Raw genomic sequence first — 16,219 nt, 5'->3', positions numbered from 1 at the left:
GGTTGGTTAAAGAGCGATGCGAGGTCGCCTGGGCAGAGGGGGGGTCGGGGGACACAGGCGGCTATGGCGGGCCTCGGGCACAGGCCCCAGAGGGCGAGCTGGGCTTGGACCGAGCCGGGGGCTGAGAGTGGACGGGTGACACCCTCCCAGGGCGGGCGGGCGGGCGGGCGGGAGACGGACTGGAGGCAGGCCAGTCCCCCCGTCCCCGCGTCCCGCCGGCCGGCCGGCCGGCCGAGGGCGTGCGGGGCGGGGCGGGCGTTCACTAAGGCACCAAGCCTCGTGATGCCGCCGCGAGGCCAAGGTGACACCTGTGAACGGTCTCGCCGACACGAGAGCCGCGCGCGGGTATACACACGCCTTCGTGTGTGTGTGTGTGTGTGTGTGTCTGTGCAACATGTCCACACGCAGGCGCCAGGAACACGGCCACTCGCGGGGCGCTGGGGGCCCATTTTACAGGCGACCGAGGCTGGACTCCTCCGCGCAAGGGCCCAGGCGTGTGAAGGGAACACCGGCAACTTGCGAGGGCCGGGGCTGGGGGCCGGGGGGCGCGCAGGCCCAGGGGTGTCCCGCTCGTAGAGAAGTCCGGGCAGCGAGGGGCTGGGGGGGGGGGGTGGGGTGGGGTGGGGCAGGGGGGCGATAAACAAACACTTCCGGGCGAGAAGGGCGCGCGCCCGAATGACTTCCTACAAATAACCGGGTGTGGCATCGCGCGATAGGGCGGTCATTCGCACGGAGGAGGCGCTGTTGGCCCCCGCCCGTTCCCCCGCCGTTGTGGGCACACCCCGCGCGTATGTATTTTGTCAGTCCGTCTGCCTGTATGAGTGTATGTGCATGTGTGTGCGTGTGTGTGTGTGTGTGTGTGCGTGTGTCTGTCGCCCCTGCGCGCAGGCGGGACCGCTCCTCCGGATGCGACCCAGCACACCCAGGGGCCCCTGTGCGCCGACCGCTCCAACCTGGGAGAGGGGGGCGAGAGGGGGGGCCAGGCCAGGCTAGGCGCAGCGTCGGCCCGGGGGATTAAACAGGGTGCGCTTCCTTAGTCGCACAATATATTCCCCCAGAGCCCCGCACTCCCCATCGAGATACTGGCCATGGTTAGGAAACCCAAAGAGCGGGGCGCCCCCGCCCCCCCCCCCTGAAGCCGGCATGGCCCATCGGCAGGGGGAGAGAGAGAGAGAACACAGGGCGGACAGGGCTGATGTCCGGAAAGAGGGAGGCCCAGACAGAGCGGGGAGGAGCGAGGCAGAAATCGGCCCCCCTGTCGGGGGCTGCCCCTCTAGCGCGCCCTCCGTGCGCCTCCCCAGCTCTCACTCCCTCCCGCTCTCTCTTTGTCTGTCCGGCTTTCTTGCCCGCTGGGAGCCGCTCTCCCCAGCAGGGGGCGCCTCTGACATGAACGCCCCTTGCTGCTTTTGAGCAGCCCAAAAGACAGAGCGAAAGAGCTGCCTGCGGATGCCTGGGCCAATGAGCGCGCGTGTGCGCCTATGCCCCGGGGCGCTCCATTTGTCGGTCAACCGGCATTCCTCCAGTTCCCGGACGGATGACAGCGGGGTAGTGCTCCAGCCCGCCCTCCCCGCCGCCCCCCCGGCCCCGCCCTCCGCCGAGCTCAAGCGCCAAAGCCCGGACCATCCCCGGGGGAGGCGGACCCCGCACGATGGGGGGGGCCTCCGCATGTACACAAGCACCCCGGCCGGAAGGGATGGACTTCGCGGGTGCGCGCGCACCCGCGACCATGTGCCCCGGAGGAGCTTGGGGAAAAAGCATGCCGGCCAGACTGGCGTTGATCCGCCTCTCACGCCGAAAATGGGGGGTGGCGAAGCACAGGTCGGCGGGGCCACTGCGAGAGGGCGGCTGGGCCTGTCGCCGGTGACGCGCCGCATCGCCCCCCCCCCCTCCCTCCGCCCCCCTCCGCCCCCCTCCGCCCCCCTCCGCCCCCCTCCCTAGAGCGCTGAGGCCGACGCAATCCAGAATGGTCCGAGTGGGAAGCAACTTGGCCATCCGCCAGGAGCGAGACGGGGTGGAGGGAGGGCAGGGACGGGGGGGGGGGGGAACCGTCCTCCCACAACAGGTCTCCGTATTTGGCGAGCGTTTTGAAGGGCCCGCGAGGAGAGGCCATTTTGCTGCCGAGCCACCTCGGGGCGCCCACCAGCAGTCAGAGCCCCTCCCGGCCCCGGACGAAGGACGTGTCATCCTATTTTCCAGCTCGTCTTTTTCATGGGGGGGGGGCCGGGGGTGAAGCGGCCCCCGCCCCGCGACTGGAGCCCTTTTGCCCGCGCCCGGAGCACTCCCGGGTCGCCCCCCACCCCCGCCGGCTGAGGGGCGGAAGCCGCACACCTGGAAGCAAATGGGGTTCCCCCGCCCCCCCCCCCCCCCCCCCCCTCCCCCCCGTACGCCCGTGGGCCAGACCATTCGGCCAGATATCGCGCTCGGCCAGCGCCGGCGCGCCCTTTCCGGCTCGATGGCGTGTCCCTTGCAACGGCAGCCAGGTAGGCCTCGCCGGGCCGGGACACATATCAGGCTAGACGCCCCGCCCGGCTGGCGCAAGGGGACGGAGGGCCGGAATGAGGCAACAAGCGTGGGGACCCCCCCCCCCCGCCTTCGCCTTCGCCTTCGCCTTCGCCCTGTCCCGAGACTGAGGGGCCGGCGTGAACCGCCGGCCGCCGCCGGGGTCCGGACCGAGCGCCAGGCAGCGGGACCGGACGGGACAGCTTCTCACAGGTCACTTCGGATCCCCACAGGCGCCTGGCGAATGGCCGACACTCGCCAGGCTCCCCTCGGCCACCACGCCTCCAGAGGGCCAGCCCTCGCCGGGCGGCCCATTTCCCGGAAGCCCGCGCCCCGTCCCAGGGCCTTGTTGACCTGGCCGGACCTGGCTCGGCCGGATTGGGCCCCGCTCCCCCCGGTCCCGAGCGTGAGCTGGGCGCGTCACACCTGGCTGGTGGGAGCGGGAGGTGGCATGCGTCACGCCGAGCAACTTGCTCCCTTGCCCCCCCCCCCCCCCAGCCGGAGGGCCCCCACAGGGGCGAGTTATCCGGCTAAGCCGCCCGCTTGCCGTCCAGTCCCCCCTCCCCCTGCCCCCGGCCCCGCCAGCATGCCTCGTCGCCGGGGAATAGCCGGCACACACACACACACACACACACACACACACGCAAACGAACAGGCGGGCGGCCGCCACTGGCCCACGGCGTGCCCATGGTCGAATGCCAAGAGCGTTGGCATTCATTGGGGCCCATTTTAACTGGACGCCAAAGAGCATGGCACACACACACACACACACACACACGCGCGTTTCACACCGCGTTGGTGTGCCAGCACGCCGGGAGGGAGGCCCCTGCTCTCCCTCCGGCCCCGGGCCGGGGCGGCCCGTTTTTTTTTTTGCTCCTTTTCTGCTGCGCGCCGCACAAGCAACAGCCCGCAGGCTGACGGCGCCGCTTGAGGGGGGCGCGGGCCACGGGGGGGCGCGGGCGGGGGCGGGGCCGGGGGCGGGGGCGGGGGGGAGGGCATTGGCGGGACGAACATCCTGGCCCGCGTCCGAAGACGCCCCACCCCTCCGTCCGACAACGACCTCAAGACCCCTGGACCTAATGCCTGGCCGATATATCGCCCGGCCCCAGCCAAGCCCGCCGCCCCCGCGCCTCCGGGGGGCGTGGGCCACAAATGGCCAGAACGCATTTTTCCCCGCCCCCCGCCAGGACCAGTGGCCCTTGGGCCGCCTGTCGACGCCGACGCCGGTAGCCCGGCCCCGGCCCGCACATATGCCCAACCTCCGCGCCCCCCCCCCCCCTCCCCCGCCCTAGACGTGGGAGCCCTCCTCACCGCGGCCGACGAGAGAGAGACAGCGGGAGAGACAAGGGCGCGCGACGTCCTAGCTGGCAGGGGCCTGCTCTCCCAAGGTACATTGGCACCTGACCATGGACCCATCTCCCAACAGACGCGCCCGTGCCCGGGGGCGAGGCAGACCGAGCCGACTGCCGCCCCCGCCCGGGTCCGTTCCCCCGGCGCCCCCCGGGAGACCCGGCGCAGGTGTGGTGTGCGATCTCGGCCGGCCGGCCTCCCGCCCGGCCCCCCCCCCCCCCCCACCCATGTCCCCTGTGTTGGGGGGTGACATCTTCACTTCCCACCCCTCCCCCCGCAGAGGCAGTGGCCCAAGCGGGAGCATGGTGGACTGTGAGATCTGAGGCGCCGCCTCCCCGCGACCATCCCCTCCCCCGGGCTTTTCCCATCGCCTATCCCTTCCCCCCCCCCCTCCCACCCCCCACCCCCCTCGCCTCCTGCCTATTGCCCCTGGCGCGCACCTTGCCGCCATGACCACCGCCCCGATCGGCGTCCCGGCCCCGGGCACCATTCTCCTCCTGCCCTCAGATCCCCTCACGGCAGCCGATCGCACGGACTCTCCTCTCCAGTGGGTGCCCTTCTACAATGCCGGCATGTGTTCCTTTTCCGTGATCACCAAGGCCCCTGAGGGGGCCGGCCCGCCCGCCGCGGTTCGTCTTGCACCTCTCTCTGCCGCCCGCCCCGAAACTTGCCCCCCAAGCCCCCTGTCCCGTTCCCCTCTCCTGCTCGACCGCACCCCGGGCGCCACGCTGACCTGTCTCCCTCCCCGCCCTAGGTTCATATCCTTTTGCATGTCGGCCCTCGGGCGTACCTCCTCTCCTGCGAGGCAGCGACGCATGGCCGCTTCGACCCGCAACACCCCTGTCCCGGCCTGGCAGTCGATCGTCTTCCGGACCATGGCACCTCCGCCGGGCTGGTTCTCCGCCAGGTGGCCACCCTCCTGCCCCCGCCGAAGCCCCTGGGCTCTGGTGCCCCCGCGCGCATGGATTACTTCCAAACCGCCAAGCAGAGCCCGCAACTGGGCCTGCTCGATGAGCTGACCGCGGTGGAGAGGCTCCCAACCGCCGTGCCCCTCTGGGCTCACTGGCTCCCGGCCGCCGGCGGCAGCGCCTCCGCCATCGGGGCCACATCCGCCGAGCCAGTCCTGGCGGAGCCCCCGCCTGGCGGCCTGCATCTCTACCCCGCCGGCCCTTGGACCCCGGCACACATTCCCACTCCGCCGACCGATCTCCAGGGGGATGGCCGCTGGTTCAACTTGGCCTCCGGCGTGTTGACCGCCTGCCTGGATCGGCTGCATGGGCACCGGCAACTTTTGCGCGCGGCGTCCCCCTCGCCGGCCCGGCTCCGGCCGGTCATCCTCCTGGCCGGCGACAGCATCGCCCAGCAGCTTGGCCGCAGTGAAGCCTGGGCTCGTCGCTGCGCCGGGACTTGGTCTGCCCCGCCGCTGTCCCCGGCCGGTCTCCCGCCGCTGGTGCTCGAATTCGGCCTCGGTGGGGACCAAACACAGCACCTCCTCCTGCGTCTGGCTGGGATCAAGAATGCCCTGCGCCTGACTGCCGCCCGGGCACGCATCCTTGGTCCAGCTGATTCGAGACCATCCCTTGCCACATCGGGCGGTGCGTGCTTCTTCCATTGGGGCATGGATGCTGCTTGGTCACATTAAGAACTGAACTCCCCCGGGTTGCAGGTTGCGGGCAGGGGGGGGGGGGGGGGGGGGCCGAGCCCGGGGTGGGTGCGGGTGGCTAATCGTGCAAGGGAAGCGGGCGACAACAAACGCGGCGGGGGAAATCGCGAGAGGTGGCCAGGACAGAATGGCCGGAAAATGATGATGGCCAGTAACTGGGACGGCCAAAGAATCAGGAGGGGGGGGGGGGGGGGGGGGGAGCAAGACCCCCCCCCCCGATCACCTGCAGACAAAAGTACCACCACCGAGGCCAGCCACTGATGACCTGCTGCTCCGATAGTGTCCCCCACGTCAGGACAGGCCTGTCCACTCAACCTGACTGGCATACTGATTGTCGGCACCAACAATGCCTTCCACAGGCCGGATGAGGTGGCTCGCGGGATTCACGAAGCCGCCCTCGAGCTGGGCCGAGTTCTAGTCCAGGCACTCGGCTTCCTCTGCCCCGATCCGGAGGCCAGCGTCTCATCGGGGCCTGCCGGCACGCCGCACCACCACATCCGGGTTTTGGTGTGTGGCATCCCGCCTCGCGGCGAGACGGACAATGCGGCGCGCCAACGCGCGGCCCAGACCAACGCGATTCTCCGCCACATGCTTGCCCGGCCCACATCGCCACAAACGGCCCCAGTCGAAATTGTCCCCCTCTGGGACCCATTCCTCACGGCGCCCCCGACTGCGGTCGCGAATGAGACGGCAGGCCCCTTCCGCCAGGCCGGCATCGATCGCCTGACTCGTGACACCCTCTACACTGACATGCTACACTTCACCGAACAGGGCCATGCGACCATTTGCGACGCCCTGGATCGGCACATCTCTCGTGCGAATGCCGGCCAGTGAGCCGTCCCTCAGGGGGGGAGGGAGCCTCTCAATGCCTGGACCCAGGCCTCGCCCCCTTTGGCTAACATTGGCAATGTCACACTTTTCAATACACGCTTCAGGATGGAAAATACCACCACAACCCGCGGGCCAGGGGTCGGGCAGAGTGAAATGGGGAGGAGCTCAAATGAACCGCATGGACAAACGTGGTACATATATTTCCACTGTCCCCAACTTACGCAACGTAAAACGGGAGGCACAGGAGTGTATAGTGGGACATATGGGGGAGGGGGAGGCCGGGGCCGACACCCTCCCCGCAGGCGCACATGCATTTGGGGATGAGAAAATGGAGGACGGGAGAGCACACGCTCCGCACCGCCACAGGCTGAGACCCGCCGAACGAGACCATCCTGACATTTGGCAGGCTGATGCTCCGGCTGCCCGCCTCGCGCCCAGCAGCACGGGCGTATGATCCTCACATCTTGGAAGAATGGTCGCCCCCCAAAAAAGCCGGCTGTAGATCGGGAGAGTAAACCGGCCTTCGGTGTGCCAGAAGGGGCGAGGAGTAGATCCGGCAAGGGCGCGCGGGGGGGGGGCACAAGAAGAGAGGCGGAGGGCCGGTGCGCATACGGGGCTGCTCGGTCCTTTAGGCGGTCACCACCACCGGACGGATGGCCACACGAGCCACGACAGCCTCCTTCATGGTCAGATCATGGAAGACCAGGCCCTCAGCGGCCAGGGCATCAGCCTGGGCATCATCCACGAGCGACAGCGAGGCCGCGCGCGCGATGCTCAGAATGCTCTCGGTCTCTGGCCGGAAGAGGTCCGCATGCTCGGCGGAGGTGGCAACGAAGCCTGTATCACGGGGGAAAGGAGCGGAGTGGGATTGCACGGAGGCAGGGCGGAGGACGGGTCAGCGTGAGGGCACACAGGCGAGGAGGTGACGGGGGAGGGGAGGGGGGGGGGACAACAGGAGGGCGGTCGGGCGGAGGGAACGGGAGAGGCACACAACAGCCACCCAGCATGACAAGGGGCAAGGGGCAAGGACCAAACAGCAAGGAGCAAGGAGGAAAGCAATGGGAGAGAAAGGGAAAGAAGAGCAAAGACACAAAAAAAAACGCACAGTCCGGACGACGGGGCTTCTCCGCATGCTCGGCAGTGGCCTGGCGAATGACACGCGCCAGCTCCAGAATCAGGTCGAACTGGGAGGTGGCAGTGGCGGAGGCCTCGGCCTCGGCCTCCTGCTCGGCGGCCGACACCTTCGGGTACGGGGACACCATGATCGACGGGATGGCCGCATGGACAGCGCGCCGGGGCAGGCGCTGGTACAGCTCCTCCGTGATGTACGGCATGAAGGGATGCATCAGACGCAGGTAGACATCCAGGCAATTGTAGAGAACCTGACGGGCATCGGCCTTGGCAGCATCCGAGCCGGACAGGAACACCGGCTTGGTCCACTCGAGGTAGACATCGCAGAACTCATTCATGAAGAAGGCATACAGGGCCTGGGTCGGGTCGGCGAAGTTGAACTGCTCAAGCCCCTCATTGCAGGCCTGGATGCAGGCATTCAGCCGAGCGATGATCCACCGGTCCGCCAGCGAGGGCAGGGTCTCCAGACGGGGGATGGCGTCCGAAGGCTGGAAAGAGGCATCGAACTTGTCCATGGCAAAACGGAAGCCATTCCAGATCTTGTTGCAGAAGTTCCGGTACGCCTCGACGCGCTTGACATCCAGGTTGATGTCGCGCGGCTGCAGGGTGTACGCACACAGGGCAAAGCGCAGCGCGTCGGTGCCGCACTCGCCGATGCCCTTCGGGAAGTCCTTGCGCTGGCCCTGCTTGGCCACCTGGCGCTCGGAGGCCGGCAGGTTGGTATCGGCATCCAGGGCGTCATGCAGCTGCTGCAGGCTAACAACGACGCTCTTCCGATCTCGCGCGGCTGCAGGGTGTACGCACACAGGGCAAAGCGCAGCGCGTCGGTGCCGCACTCGCCGATGCCCTTCGGGAAGTCCTTGCGCTGGCCCTGCTTGGCCACCTGGCGCTCGGAGGCCGGCAGGTTGGTATCGGCATCCAGGGCGTCATGCAGCTGCTGCAGGCTAACACCCTCGATCATGTGGATCGGGTCGATGACATTGCCCAGGGACTTGGACATCTTGCGGCCATGGGCATCACGCACCATGGCATGCAGGAAGACCTTGCTGAAGGGGACCTCCCCGGTCAGGGCGAGACTCATCATGACCATGCGCGCCACCCAGAAGAAGATGATATCATGGCCGGTCTCCAGGATGGAGTTCGGGAAGAAGGCCTTGAGATCCGGAGACTCGGCGTTGGGCCAGCCCATGGTGGCGAAGGGGAACAGGCCCGAGGAGAACCAGGTGTCCAGCACGTCGGAGTCCTGCTCGACGGTGATCTGATCCCGAGCAACGCCAAAGTTCTTGGCGGCCTGGTCCAGAGCCTCGTCGGCCGAACGGGCAGCAATCCACCGGGCATCATCATCGGGCGTCTGGCGGGGCATGACCATGTCCCCGAGGAAGGAGGCGGAGTGGAAGCTGGCGGGGCATGACCATGTCCCCGAGGAAGGAGGCGGAGTGGAAGGAGGAGCACAGCGCGCGCGGGGAGATGGTCCCCGCCGGCCCGCCCAAGCAGACACCCGTTAGAAGGGAGAGGGAAGGGGAAAGGAAGATGGCCAAGTGGAGGGGGGAAGATGGCAAATGAACAGGCAGGAAAGGGGGCGGGGCGATTGCAAGCCATCTTCCTTGGTGGCGGCACGTACGGACGCCTCCAGGGCCTCGCACACGAAGGTCACACGGTACACCGGGATCTGGTGGCCCCACCAGAGCTGACGCGAAATGCACCAGTCCTGGGGGGACTCCATCCAGTGGAACCAAGTCCGGTCGAAGACACCCTCCGGCAGGATCTGGATCTTGCCACTGCGCACAGCATCAGCGGCCTGGGCCGAGAACTCGTCGGTCTTCACATACCACTGGGGCTTGGGCATCGGCTCGATGACATCGCCCGAGCGCGAGCAAATCGGGATGCTCATGGGGTTGCTGACGGTCTCGCGGTAGAGGCCCTTCTCCTTGAGGGCGGCGATGACAGCCTCGCGCGCGTCGAAGCGCATCAGGCCCTCGAACTGGCCACCGCGGGCATTGATGCGGCCATCATCCGAGAAGATGGTCACCAGCTCGAAGCCATGCTTCTTGTGCATCTCATAGTCATTCGGGTCGTGCGCCGGGGTGATCTTCACGGCACCCGTGCCGAACTCGATGTCCACCGACTCGTCGGCACGGATGGGGATCAGATGCCCGAGGAAGGGGTGCACCGCCGACCGGCCAACCAGACCCTCATACCGGGGATCCGCCGGGTTGACAATGATGCCAGTGTCACCGAGCATGGTCTCAATACGGGTGGTGGCCACGACGATCTCCTCGTCGGTGGGCTGCCCGGCCTCATCGGCCAGCTTGTAGGCGAACTTGATGAGCACACCGAACTCATAGCGCTTGTCCTCCCCATGGCCGGGGACCTTGAGCATGGTCGGCTCGGTCAGCTCCATGTGGTCCACCTCCAGGTTGGACAGGGCGGTGCGCAGATGCGGGCACCAGTTGACCAGACGCGTGGTCCGGTAAATGTAGCCCTTCTCAAAGAGCCGGACAAAGGCCTCGGTGACAGCCTCGGACATGGACGGGTCCATGGTGAAGCGGTGGCGGCTCCAATCAACCGAGCAGCCAAGGCGGCTGATCTGATCGCAAATCCGGTTGCCAAAGCGGTCCTTCCAGGCCCAGATCTTCTCGATGAACTTCTCGCGACCCAGATCGTGGCGAGTCTGGCCGGTCTCGCGGTAGAGCTGGCGCTCGACGGCCGACTGCGTGGCAATGCCAGCATGATCGGTACCCGGCAGCCAGAGGGTCATCTTGCCGTTCATGCGGTTCCAGCGGACCAGGGAGTCCTCCACGGCATTGGTCAGGGCATGGCCAAGATGCAGGGACCCGGTGACATTGGGCGGGGGAATGACAATGGTGAAGGTGTCCTCCGGCGCGGCGTCCAGGTTGGGATGCGAGTACTCGGGCTTGAAGAAGCCGCTCTCCTGCCACCAGGAATACCAGGCCGACTCGACGTAGGTCGGGTGGTAGGAGCTGGGGAACTGGGCCGCGGTGTCCTTCTTGCTGCCCTTCGGGGTGTTGTCGACCGGGATCTCAACCGGGGCCTTGACCACCTTCGGGGCCTTCTTGGGAGCATCCTTGGCAGCGGCAGCCTTCTCGGACTGCTTGGCCTGCTTGGCCAGGAACTTCTCCATCTTGGCCTGGGATAGGCGAGGGGGGGGGGGGGGGGGGGGGGAGGGGGGGGGGCGTGTGCGTGTCAGCCTACAGGTGGACATGTGGCAGCGATAAGCCGGCGGGAGATGTGGGATCTCGGCCACGTACACGGCGCTTCTCCTCATTCTTGATCTGGTTCTTGGTCATCGGCGTGCCGTCGGGGTTGATGAAGGGCGCGTTCATGTCGATGGTGGTGGGAGCGGCGGCCGCGGCGGCAGCGGCGGCGGAGGCGTCAGCAGACTCGACGGAGAGCTCCGAGAGCTTCGAGTCGACGGAAGACACGGTGGTGGCGGTGGCACCCGCGACCTCGGGCTGATCGGCGGTCATGGTATCGGAGGAGAGGGGAAAGGGGCGGTGTGGGGAGGGGAAACCAGCACCAAAAAAAAAAAGGAGGCAGGCTGAGTGGGCCTGCAGCCCGGGCACCATGTCGGTGCCGGAAAAACTGGCTCCGGTTGCATGGGGGGCACGCCCCCCGACCGAGGGACGCCCTGGTGGGAATGTCGACCACGGAGCGGGACTGAGCAGGAGACCAGGGGGGGGGGGGGGGGGGGGGGGGGGGGACGGAAAGAAAAGGATGGCGAGAGGGTATACGCACGATGCGGACACCACGACGAAGATGTGGCTGAACCCACGAGGCAGCTTCCGATTGGACGGGTGGCACCATTGATTGATCAACTTCGATACCGGTGAGGGGTGGGCGGGGGCGGGGGAGGACGGATGCGGCAGAGGGGAGGAAGGGCAGAGAGGAGGAGGAGGAGGTGACTGGGGGGGGGGGGGGGGGACGGGCGGATCTCCAGACACTGGGGCGAGCGGGGGGCGGGAAGATCCCCGCCCGCAGCGCATTGCGCATGAAGGTGCCTCGGCCCGGGAAGCCTGGGCAGACGATGCACCGAGGCCGTGCCAGCCACGACCCGCTGCCCGGGCAGGGCGCGCGTGGACGCACCACGGATACGCGTGCGCGTGGAGCATCCCGAGACGCCGGCTCCCGCGGCTAGATGGGGGCGAGAGCGCGCGCGCGCGCGCGCGCGGGCGCGGAATAAAAAGGAGAACGCGCGACGCGGCGAGGGGCCTGGTCACCCGGACCATCGGCCGGAGTAGGGTTGATCGCACGCCAGAACGCCTTGAGGCCGAGTGAGACCAGCACCTGGGGGCATCAGCCGTCGTCGCCTTTGTCCTCTCGTTCCCCGGTTCTCCCTCAATCTGATATAGCATCCTGAGAGCAGCCCCGCAAATCTCCTGGGCGCCTTCTCGCCGCCCCCCCCCCGGCCCGCGCGCCCTGTCCATTGTGTCCGGATCACTCGAAAAAAAACTCGGCGCCCCGCACATACAGCTCGAAAGACACACACACACACACACATACACACCCTCGTAGGCCGGATGTGGCTCGCTTTCAAAGGGGCCTCCACGCCGGGAAGCGAGAGAGGGGGGGAGGGGGGGGGGGGGGTTGCCTCCCCGGAGCCCACAGAGAAAGGCACAGGCACACGCCTCCAGAATGTCTAGGGTTTATTACGGGCGATCCGTGATCGCTTGCTTGCTCACATGCCGCAAGCGTGACTGGGCGTGATGCCCACGAATGGGATATCGTTTTTTCAAGCCCGCCTCTTAGATCGCCCGGATGCCGGGCCGCCGGGACTGCCCCCGGGCATTGTTGCCGCAGATCTTCCCCGCCTTGCCCGGCCGAGGTCCCTTTGGGCTTTCACCAAGGCCGCCCCTCGCCTGGCATCGCTCGGGCCCGCTCGACCACCCGCTCCCTTGATCGGGCGCCCCACAGCTCGCCGGCACACGGCGAGTCTGCAACCCGCTCCCCCGCTTCCTCCTCCCCCTGCCTCTCGTCCTGCTTCCTGCCTCGCCTCCCTCGCAAGATGAGCCACTTCGGCTTCCCGGAGCAACACCGGGAGGATGCCGCTCCCTCGCGGCACTGGCCGGGGCCGGACTCCGCCCCAGCCGGCTCCTGTCCCATCGAATCTCCCCTGCTCAGCTCGAGCACCAGCTCATTCGACCAGCCTCCCGGTGACCAGGCACCAAGACTCATGCTCCTTCTGGACCAATTTGACCACGACAGTGCGTCGCCACCCTGGACATCCTCTGCTCGCTGCGCCATTGGTGCACCGATCCTCACATTCGAGTTGCCCGTCTCTCCCCCCCCCCACACACACACACACACATACATACATGTGCCGACCGTAGCCTCCCTCTCGCTGTCGCTGATGCAACGCCGCGCCGAGCACCTGAAGCGTGATTTGGAGTTGACCTTTCAGTCGAAGCTCCGTGCGCTGGCCCGCTTCCGGGACATCACCCTGGCCGAGCTGCTCGAGGCGCAGGGGGACCCGGCGCGTGCCCTTCAGCGTCGCGTGTCCCGGCGCATGCGCCAGATGGCCGAGCAGGCGCGAGCCGAATTGCCCCAGCCGGCCGAGCGGCCCGACGCTCTGGCCGCTTCGGACCCCGCGCCGCCCATGGGCTCTCCCTCACTGGCAGGCCCCGGCACGACATCACCATCCCCGCCGGGGCATGCATCTCGCCGGCAGGTGGACATGTCGAACCCCTCCGCCCCCGCCCAAAGCAACCGCCGCGCCACCATGACCTTCAGCCCGGCCACCATTCGCCAGTCGTGGCGCGCATCGGTGGCCCGGGCATCGACAGCCAGCCTCGATGAAATGTCGGCCGTCCGGTGCCGGAAAACCACCCTCCCAGCCGGCGGTGCCCCCGCCGCTCGACGCTTGCCAAGCGCCCTTGAGGAGGACTCGTCCTTCCAGCCCGAGATCCTTACCCTCTCGTCACGTCGGCGTGCGTCGCGCATGTCCATAGCTCGCACCTGCCACACATGCATACATATATATATGCATTTATATGCGTATTCAAGTCCGGTCATTTCCCTCTTGCCACCGGCCTTTCGGCCCGCTAACCACCCGGAATGCTGGACAGTCCGCGAGGCCTCGCTCACACCGCTCGATACACCGGCCCCGCTTCTTCGGTCCCGGTCATCGCTAGCGCCGGCGGTCGGGCAATCTCCTCCCCTGCGTCCAGTCGCCCTCCCCTCGCGTGCTGGCCTCTATAATCGCCACTCCTCCCGGCCGAGTCTCTCTCTTGCCCGGCCGACCATGTCCCCCCGGCGGACCTCGCTCTCTGCCGGAGGCCGACCTCCGACACGCCATACAATGGCCCCCTCCCATGGCATGGCCGCCCAAAAGGCCAGCCTTTCAATCGGGTACATCGACACCACCGGCGTGAAACCCCCCCCCCCCCCCCCCCACACACACACACACCTCTTTCTGCATTTGGTTTGACTGGCTCCCTCTCACGCGCCCCGTCCCCCCTCCCTCGGTCTTGGCTTTCTTTTTTCCCTTTCCTTTGGACGATCCAGATCCCGATCGACGGCCGCCCTCCCCCGGTGCCGTCTCTCGGACGCCGATCCACCAGTCTGCCACACAACCACCCGAGCCTTTTGGAAAATGACATCAACAGAATGAACACTGCCCAGCGTCGCGGCAGCGTCGCTCCGGCGGGTCCAGCGCCCCCGCTGCTCAAGGCACACCATCGCTCCCATTCAGATCCCAAGGCGCCGCCCCCCGGCGGGGGAGCATCCCTTGCGGCGTCTCTCGCCGGTGTGACGGCTGCCGCCGCTGCCGCCGTGGCCGCCGCCGCCGCCACCCCGCCGGACGGTCACCCAGCTCCGGGGAGCGACGCGCAGCTGATGTCCGAGGCGCTGCAGCTCCAGCGCCAGGTTGAGTCTCTCCTGGCCCGGATAGCCGGCGGCAACGCGGCAGCGTCCTCCCATTGACCAAGAAATAGATGCATTTCCCCGCGGGAGAGCCTGCCATGCCTGCCACAGGACGCATGTGCCCCATGCACACCCACATGCCATGCCAGCTATCCACGGGTGTCCATGGGTCCGGCCAGCAACCAACGGGAGCAAGGGGGCTCTCGACAAGGGCAAACCAAGTGTATTTGGGGGTAACTGAAAGGAAATGTGAGAGGGCGGGCCCAACCCCTGGCCTTGGGGGGGGGGGGGGGGGGGGCGTGCTGTGTATAGATGGGAGGGGGCGGGCCAGGGGGACGAGTGGACCCATATCGAGTGCGGCGGGGTGAACAACGCGTGATGCTTAGAGGTCCTCGCGGACACGGAAGCCCGGACCGGGGGGCGGGCCGGTCAGGGTGGTCAGGCCACCAGCCGGCTCGCAGGTGCGGCGGGTGCCCTGCGGGCCAGGGACCAGGGTGTCACCCTGCCCGGAGGCGAGCCGCTGGAGGATATCGCGGATGTTGCCGGTGGTGAGGTCCTCCTGGGGTTGGGGGGCAGGGGCGGGGGGGAAGGTGACGGACATGGGGTGAGATTCATGGGCGAGACCAAGTCCCAAACAGAAAGGGAAGCCGGAAAGGCACAAGTGATGTTGCCGGCCGGCGCCCTTCCCTCCTGTGCTACGTACATAGTAATCATCGTTGATCTTAACAACCGGGGCGTTGACGCAGGCACCCAGGCACTCGAGCTCGTTCAGGGTGAACAGGCCGTCCGGGGTGGTCTCACCAACGGCGATGTTGCCCAGGTGCGACTTGATGGTGTTCATGATGGCAGTCGAGCCACGCAGCATGCAGGGGGTGGTGGTGCAGACGCCGAGGATGAACTTGCCGACCGGCTTGCGCTGGTACATCGAGTAGAAGGTGGCCACCTCGTAGACACGCATCGGGGGCATGTCCAGCATCTTGGCCACGTAGTTCATGGCGTTGATCGGGAGCCAGCCGCCATGCTAAGAATGAGACATCAGTCGGGGGGGGGGGGGGGGAAGGGCGGGGGAGGGGCAGGGACCAGCAAGAGGCCGGAGTCAGAGGGATGGGGGCCGTGATGGAGTGCAGGATGTGGTGAGAGGGGGCAGGGGCGGCAAAGGGACAAGGCTGTCGAGGTGCGCACCTGACGCTGAGCAATGTCCAGGAGCGGCATGACGGCGCCCTTCTTGTACTGGGGCGGGTACCAGGTGATGACCTCCTTGGCGCGCTTCATGTTCTCAGGGGTGAACTCGAACTTCTCGTTCTGGTGGTTGCCGGGCACGTCGCGGTGCTGCCGGAGGAGGGGCCGAGGAGACACGCGTCAGCTGGGCGATTAAATCGAGCGGGTGCGGGAACGAGAGGGGGACAGAGAGAGGGGGGGAGGGAGGGGGCGGAGGGGTGCGGCGCTGGCTGGCAAAAGACGGCCAAGCCGAGGGCCACAAGAGCAGAGGAGTCGAAGGGAGGAGCAGACGCACAACGACGAACATGGAGCCAGCGGAGCGGGCGGCAGAGGTGTGGAAGCCACGGGCGCCGGCCAGACGCATGGCGGAGATGCGAGCGGACGAGAGCATTCTTCGAACCTGGGTGGAAGCAAGGACAATGGTGAGATAAGACAGCAGGGAGGAGGCGAGAGCAGGAGGAGCGGGAGAAGACGAAGAGCTGCCGGGGAGGACAGGGCACAAGAAGAGGCGGATGGGCGAGCCAGGTCGACGATCTCAAGGAACAGGCACTGCAGGTAGGCGCCGCCCTGTGCTTGCGGAATGTCGAGAGGAGGGGTATCCTGATGATGGGAGGGCTGGCCAAGGAAGGCGAGGGGCAATTTGGCGCG

The 16,219-nt window shown here is 67.3% G+C and overlaps 4 protein-coding genes across 4 annotated transcripts; 2 read left to right on the top strand and 2 right to left on the bottom strand.

The window, feature by feature from the left end:
* Positions 1-4,298: 4,298 nt before the first annotated feature.
* H696_00152 (hypothetical protein) lies at positions 4,299-6,456 on the top strand (the record flags this gene model as incomplete). The annotated part of the gene is made up of 3 exons (XM_009493987.1): positions 4,299-4,478; positions 4,604-5,444; positions 5,793-6,456. The coding sequence occupies 3 exons, from the start codon at positions 4,299-4,301 to the stop codon at positions 6,344-6,346; spliced, it is 1,575 nt and encodes a 524-aa protein (XP_009492262.1). The 3' UTR covers positions 6,347-6,456.
* Positions 6,457-6,522: 66 nt separating this feature from the next.
* Positions 6,523-11,092, bottom strand: H696_00151 (valyl-tRNA synthetase). The gene is made up of 5 exons (XM_009493986.1): positions 10,744-11,092; positions 9,096-10,622; positions 8,358-8,825; positions 7,449-8,169; positions 6,523-7,180 (listed from the first exon to the last, which is right to left on the bottom strand). The coding sequence occupies exons 1-5, from the start codon at positions 11,059-11,061 to the stop codon at positions 6,972-6,974; spliced, it is 3,243 nt and encodes a 1,080-aa protein (XP_009492261.1). The 5' UTR covers positions 11,062-11,092; the 3' UTR covers positions 6,523-6,971.
* A 1,371-nt stretch (positions 11,093-12,463) lies between these two features.
* H696_00150 (hypothetical protein) lies at positions 12,464-14,500 on the top strand. Its single transcript, XM_009493985.1, has 4 exons — positions 12,464-12,696; positions 12,823-13,419; positions 13,558-13,840; positions 13,997-14,500. Exons 1-4 carry the CDS (start codon positions 12,498-12,500, stop codon positions 14,100-14,102), a joined length of 1,185 nt encoding a protein of 394 aa, XP_009492260.1. The 5' UTR covers positions 12,464-12,497; the 3' UTR covers positions 14,103-14,500.
* A 235-nt stretch (positions 14,501-14,735) lies between these two features.
* H696_00149 (NADH dehydrogenase (ubiquinone) flavoprotein 2) lies at positions 14,736-15,962 on the bottom strand (the record flags this gene model as incomplete). Its single annotated transcript, XM_009493984.1, has 4 exons — positions 14,736-14,912; positions 15,057-15,374; positions 15,536-15,682; positions 15,867-15,962. The coding sequence occupies 4 exons, from the start codon at positions 15,960-15,962 to the stop codon at positions 14,736-14,738; spliced, it is 738 nt and encodes a 245-aa protein (XP_009492259.1).
* Positions 15,963-16,219: the final 257 nt, after the last annotated feature.

This window comes from Fonticula alba (genome assembly GCF_000388065.1).
Source record: "Fonticula alba strain ATCC 38817 unplaced genomic scaffold supercont2.1, whole genome shotgun sequence".
NCBI classification, from domain to species: domain Eukaryota; order Rotosphaerida; family Fonticulaceae; genus Fonticula; species Fonticula alba.
The sequence above is the reverse complement of the archived record's forward strand: the minus strand, read 5'-3'. Positions and strand labels throughout refer to the sequence as shown.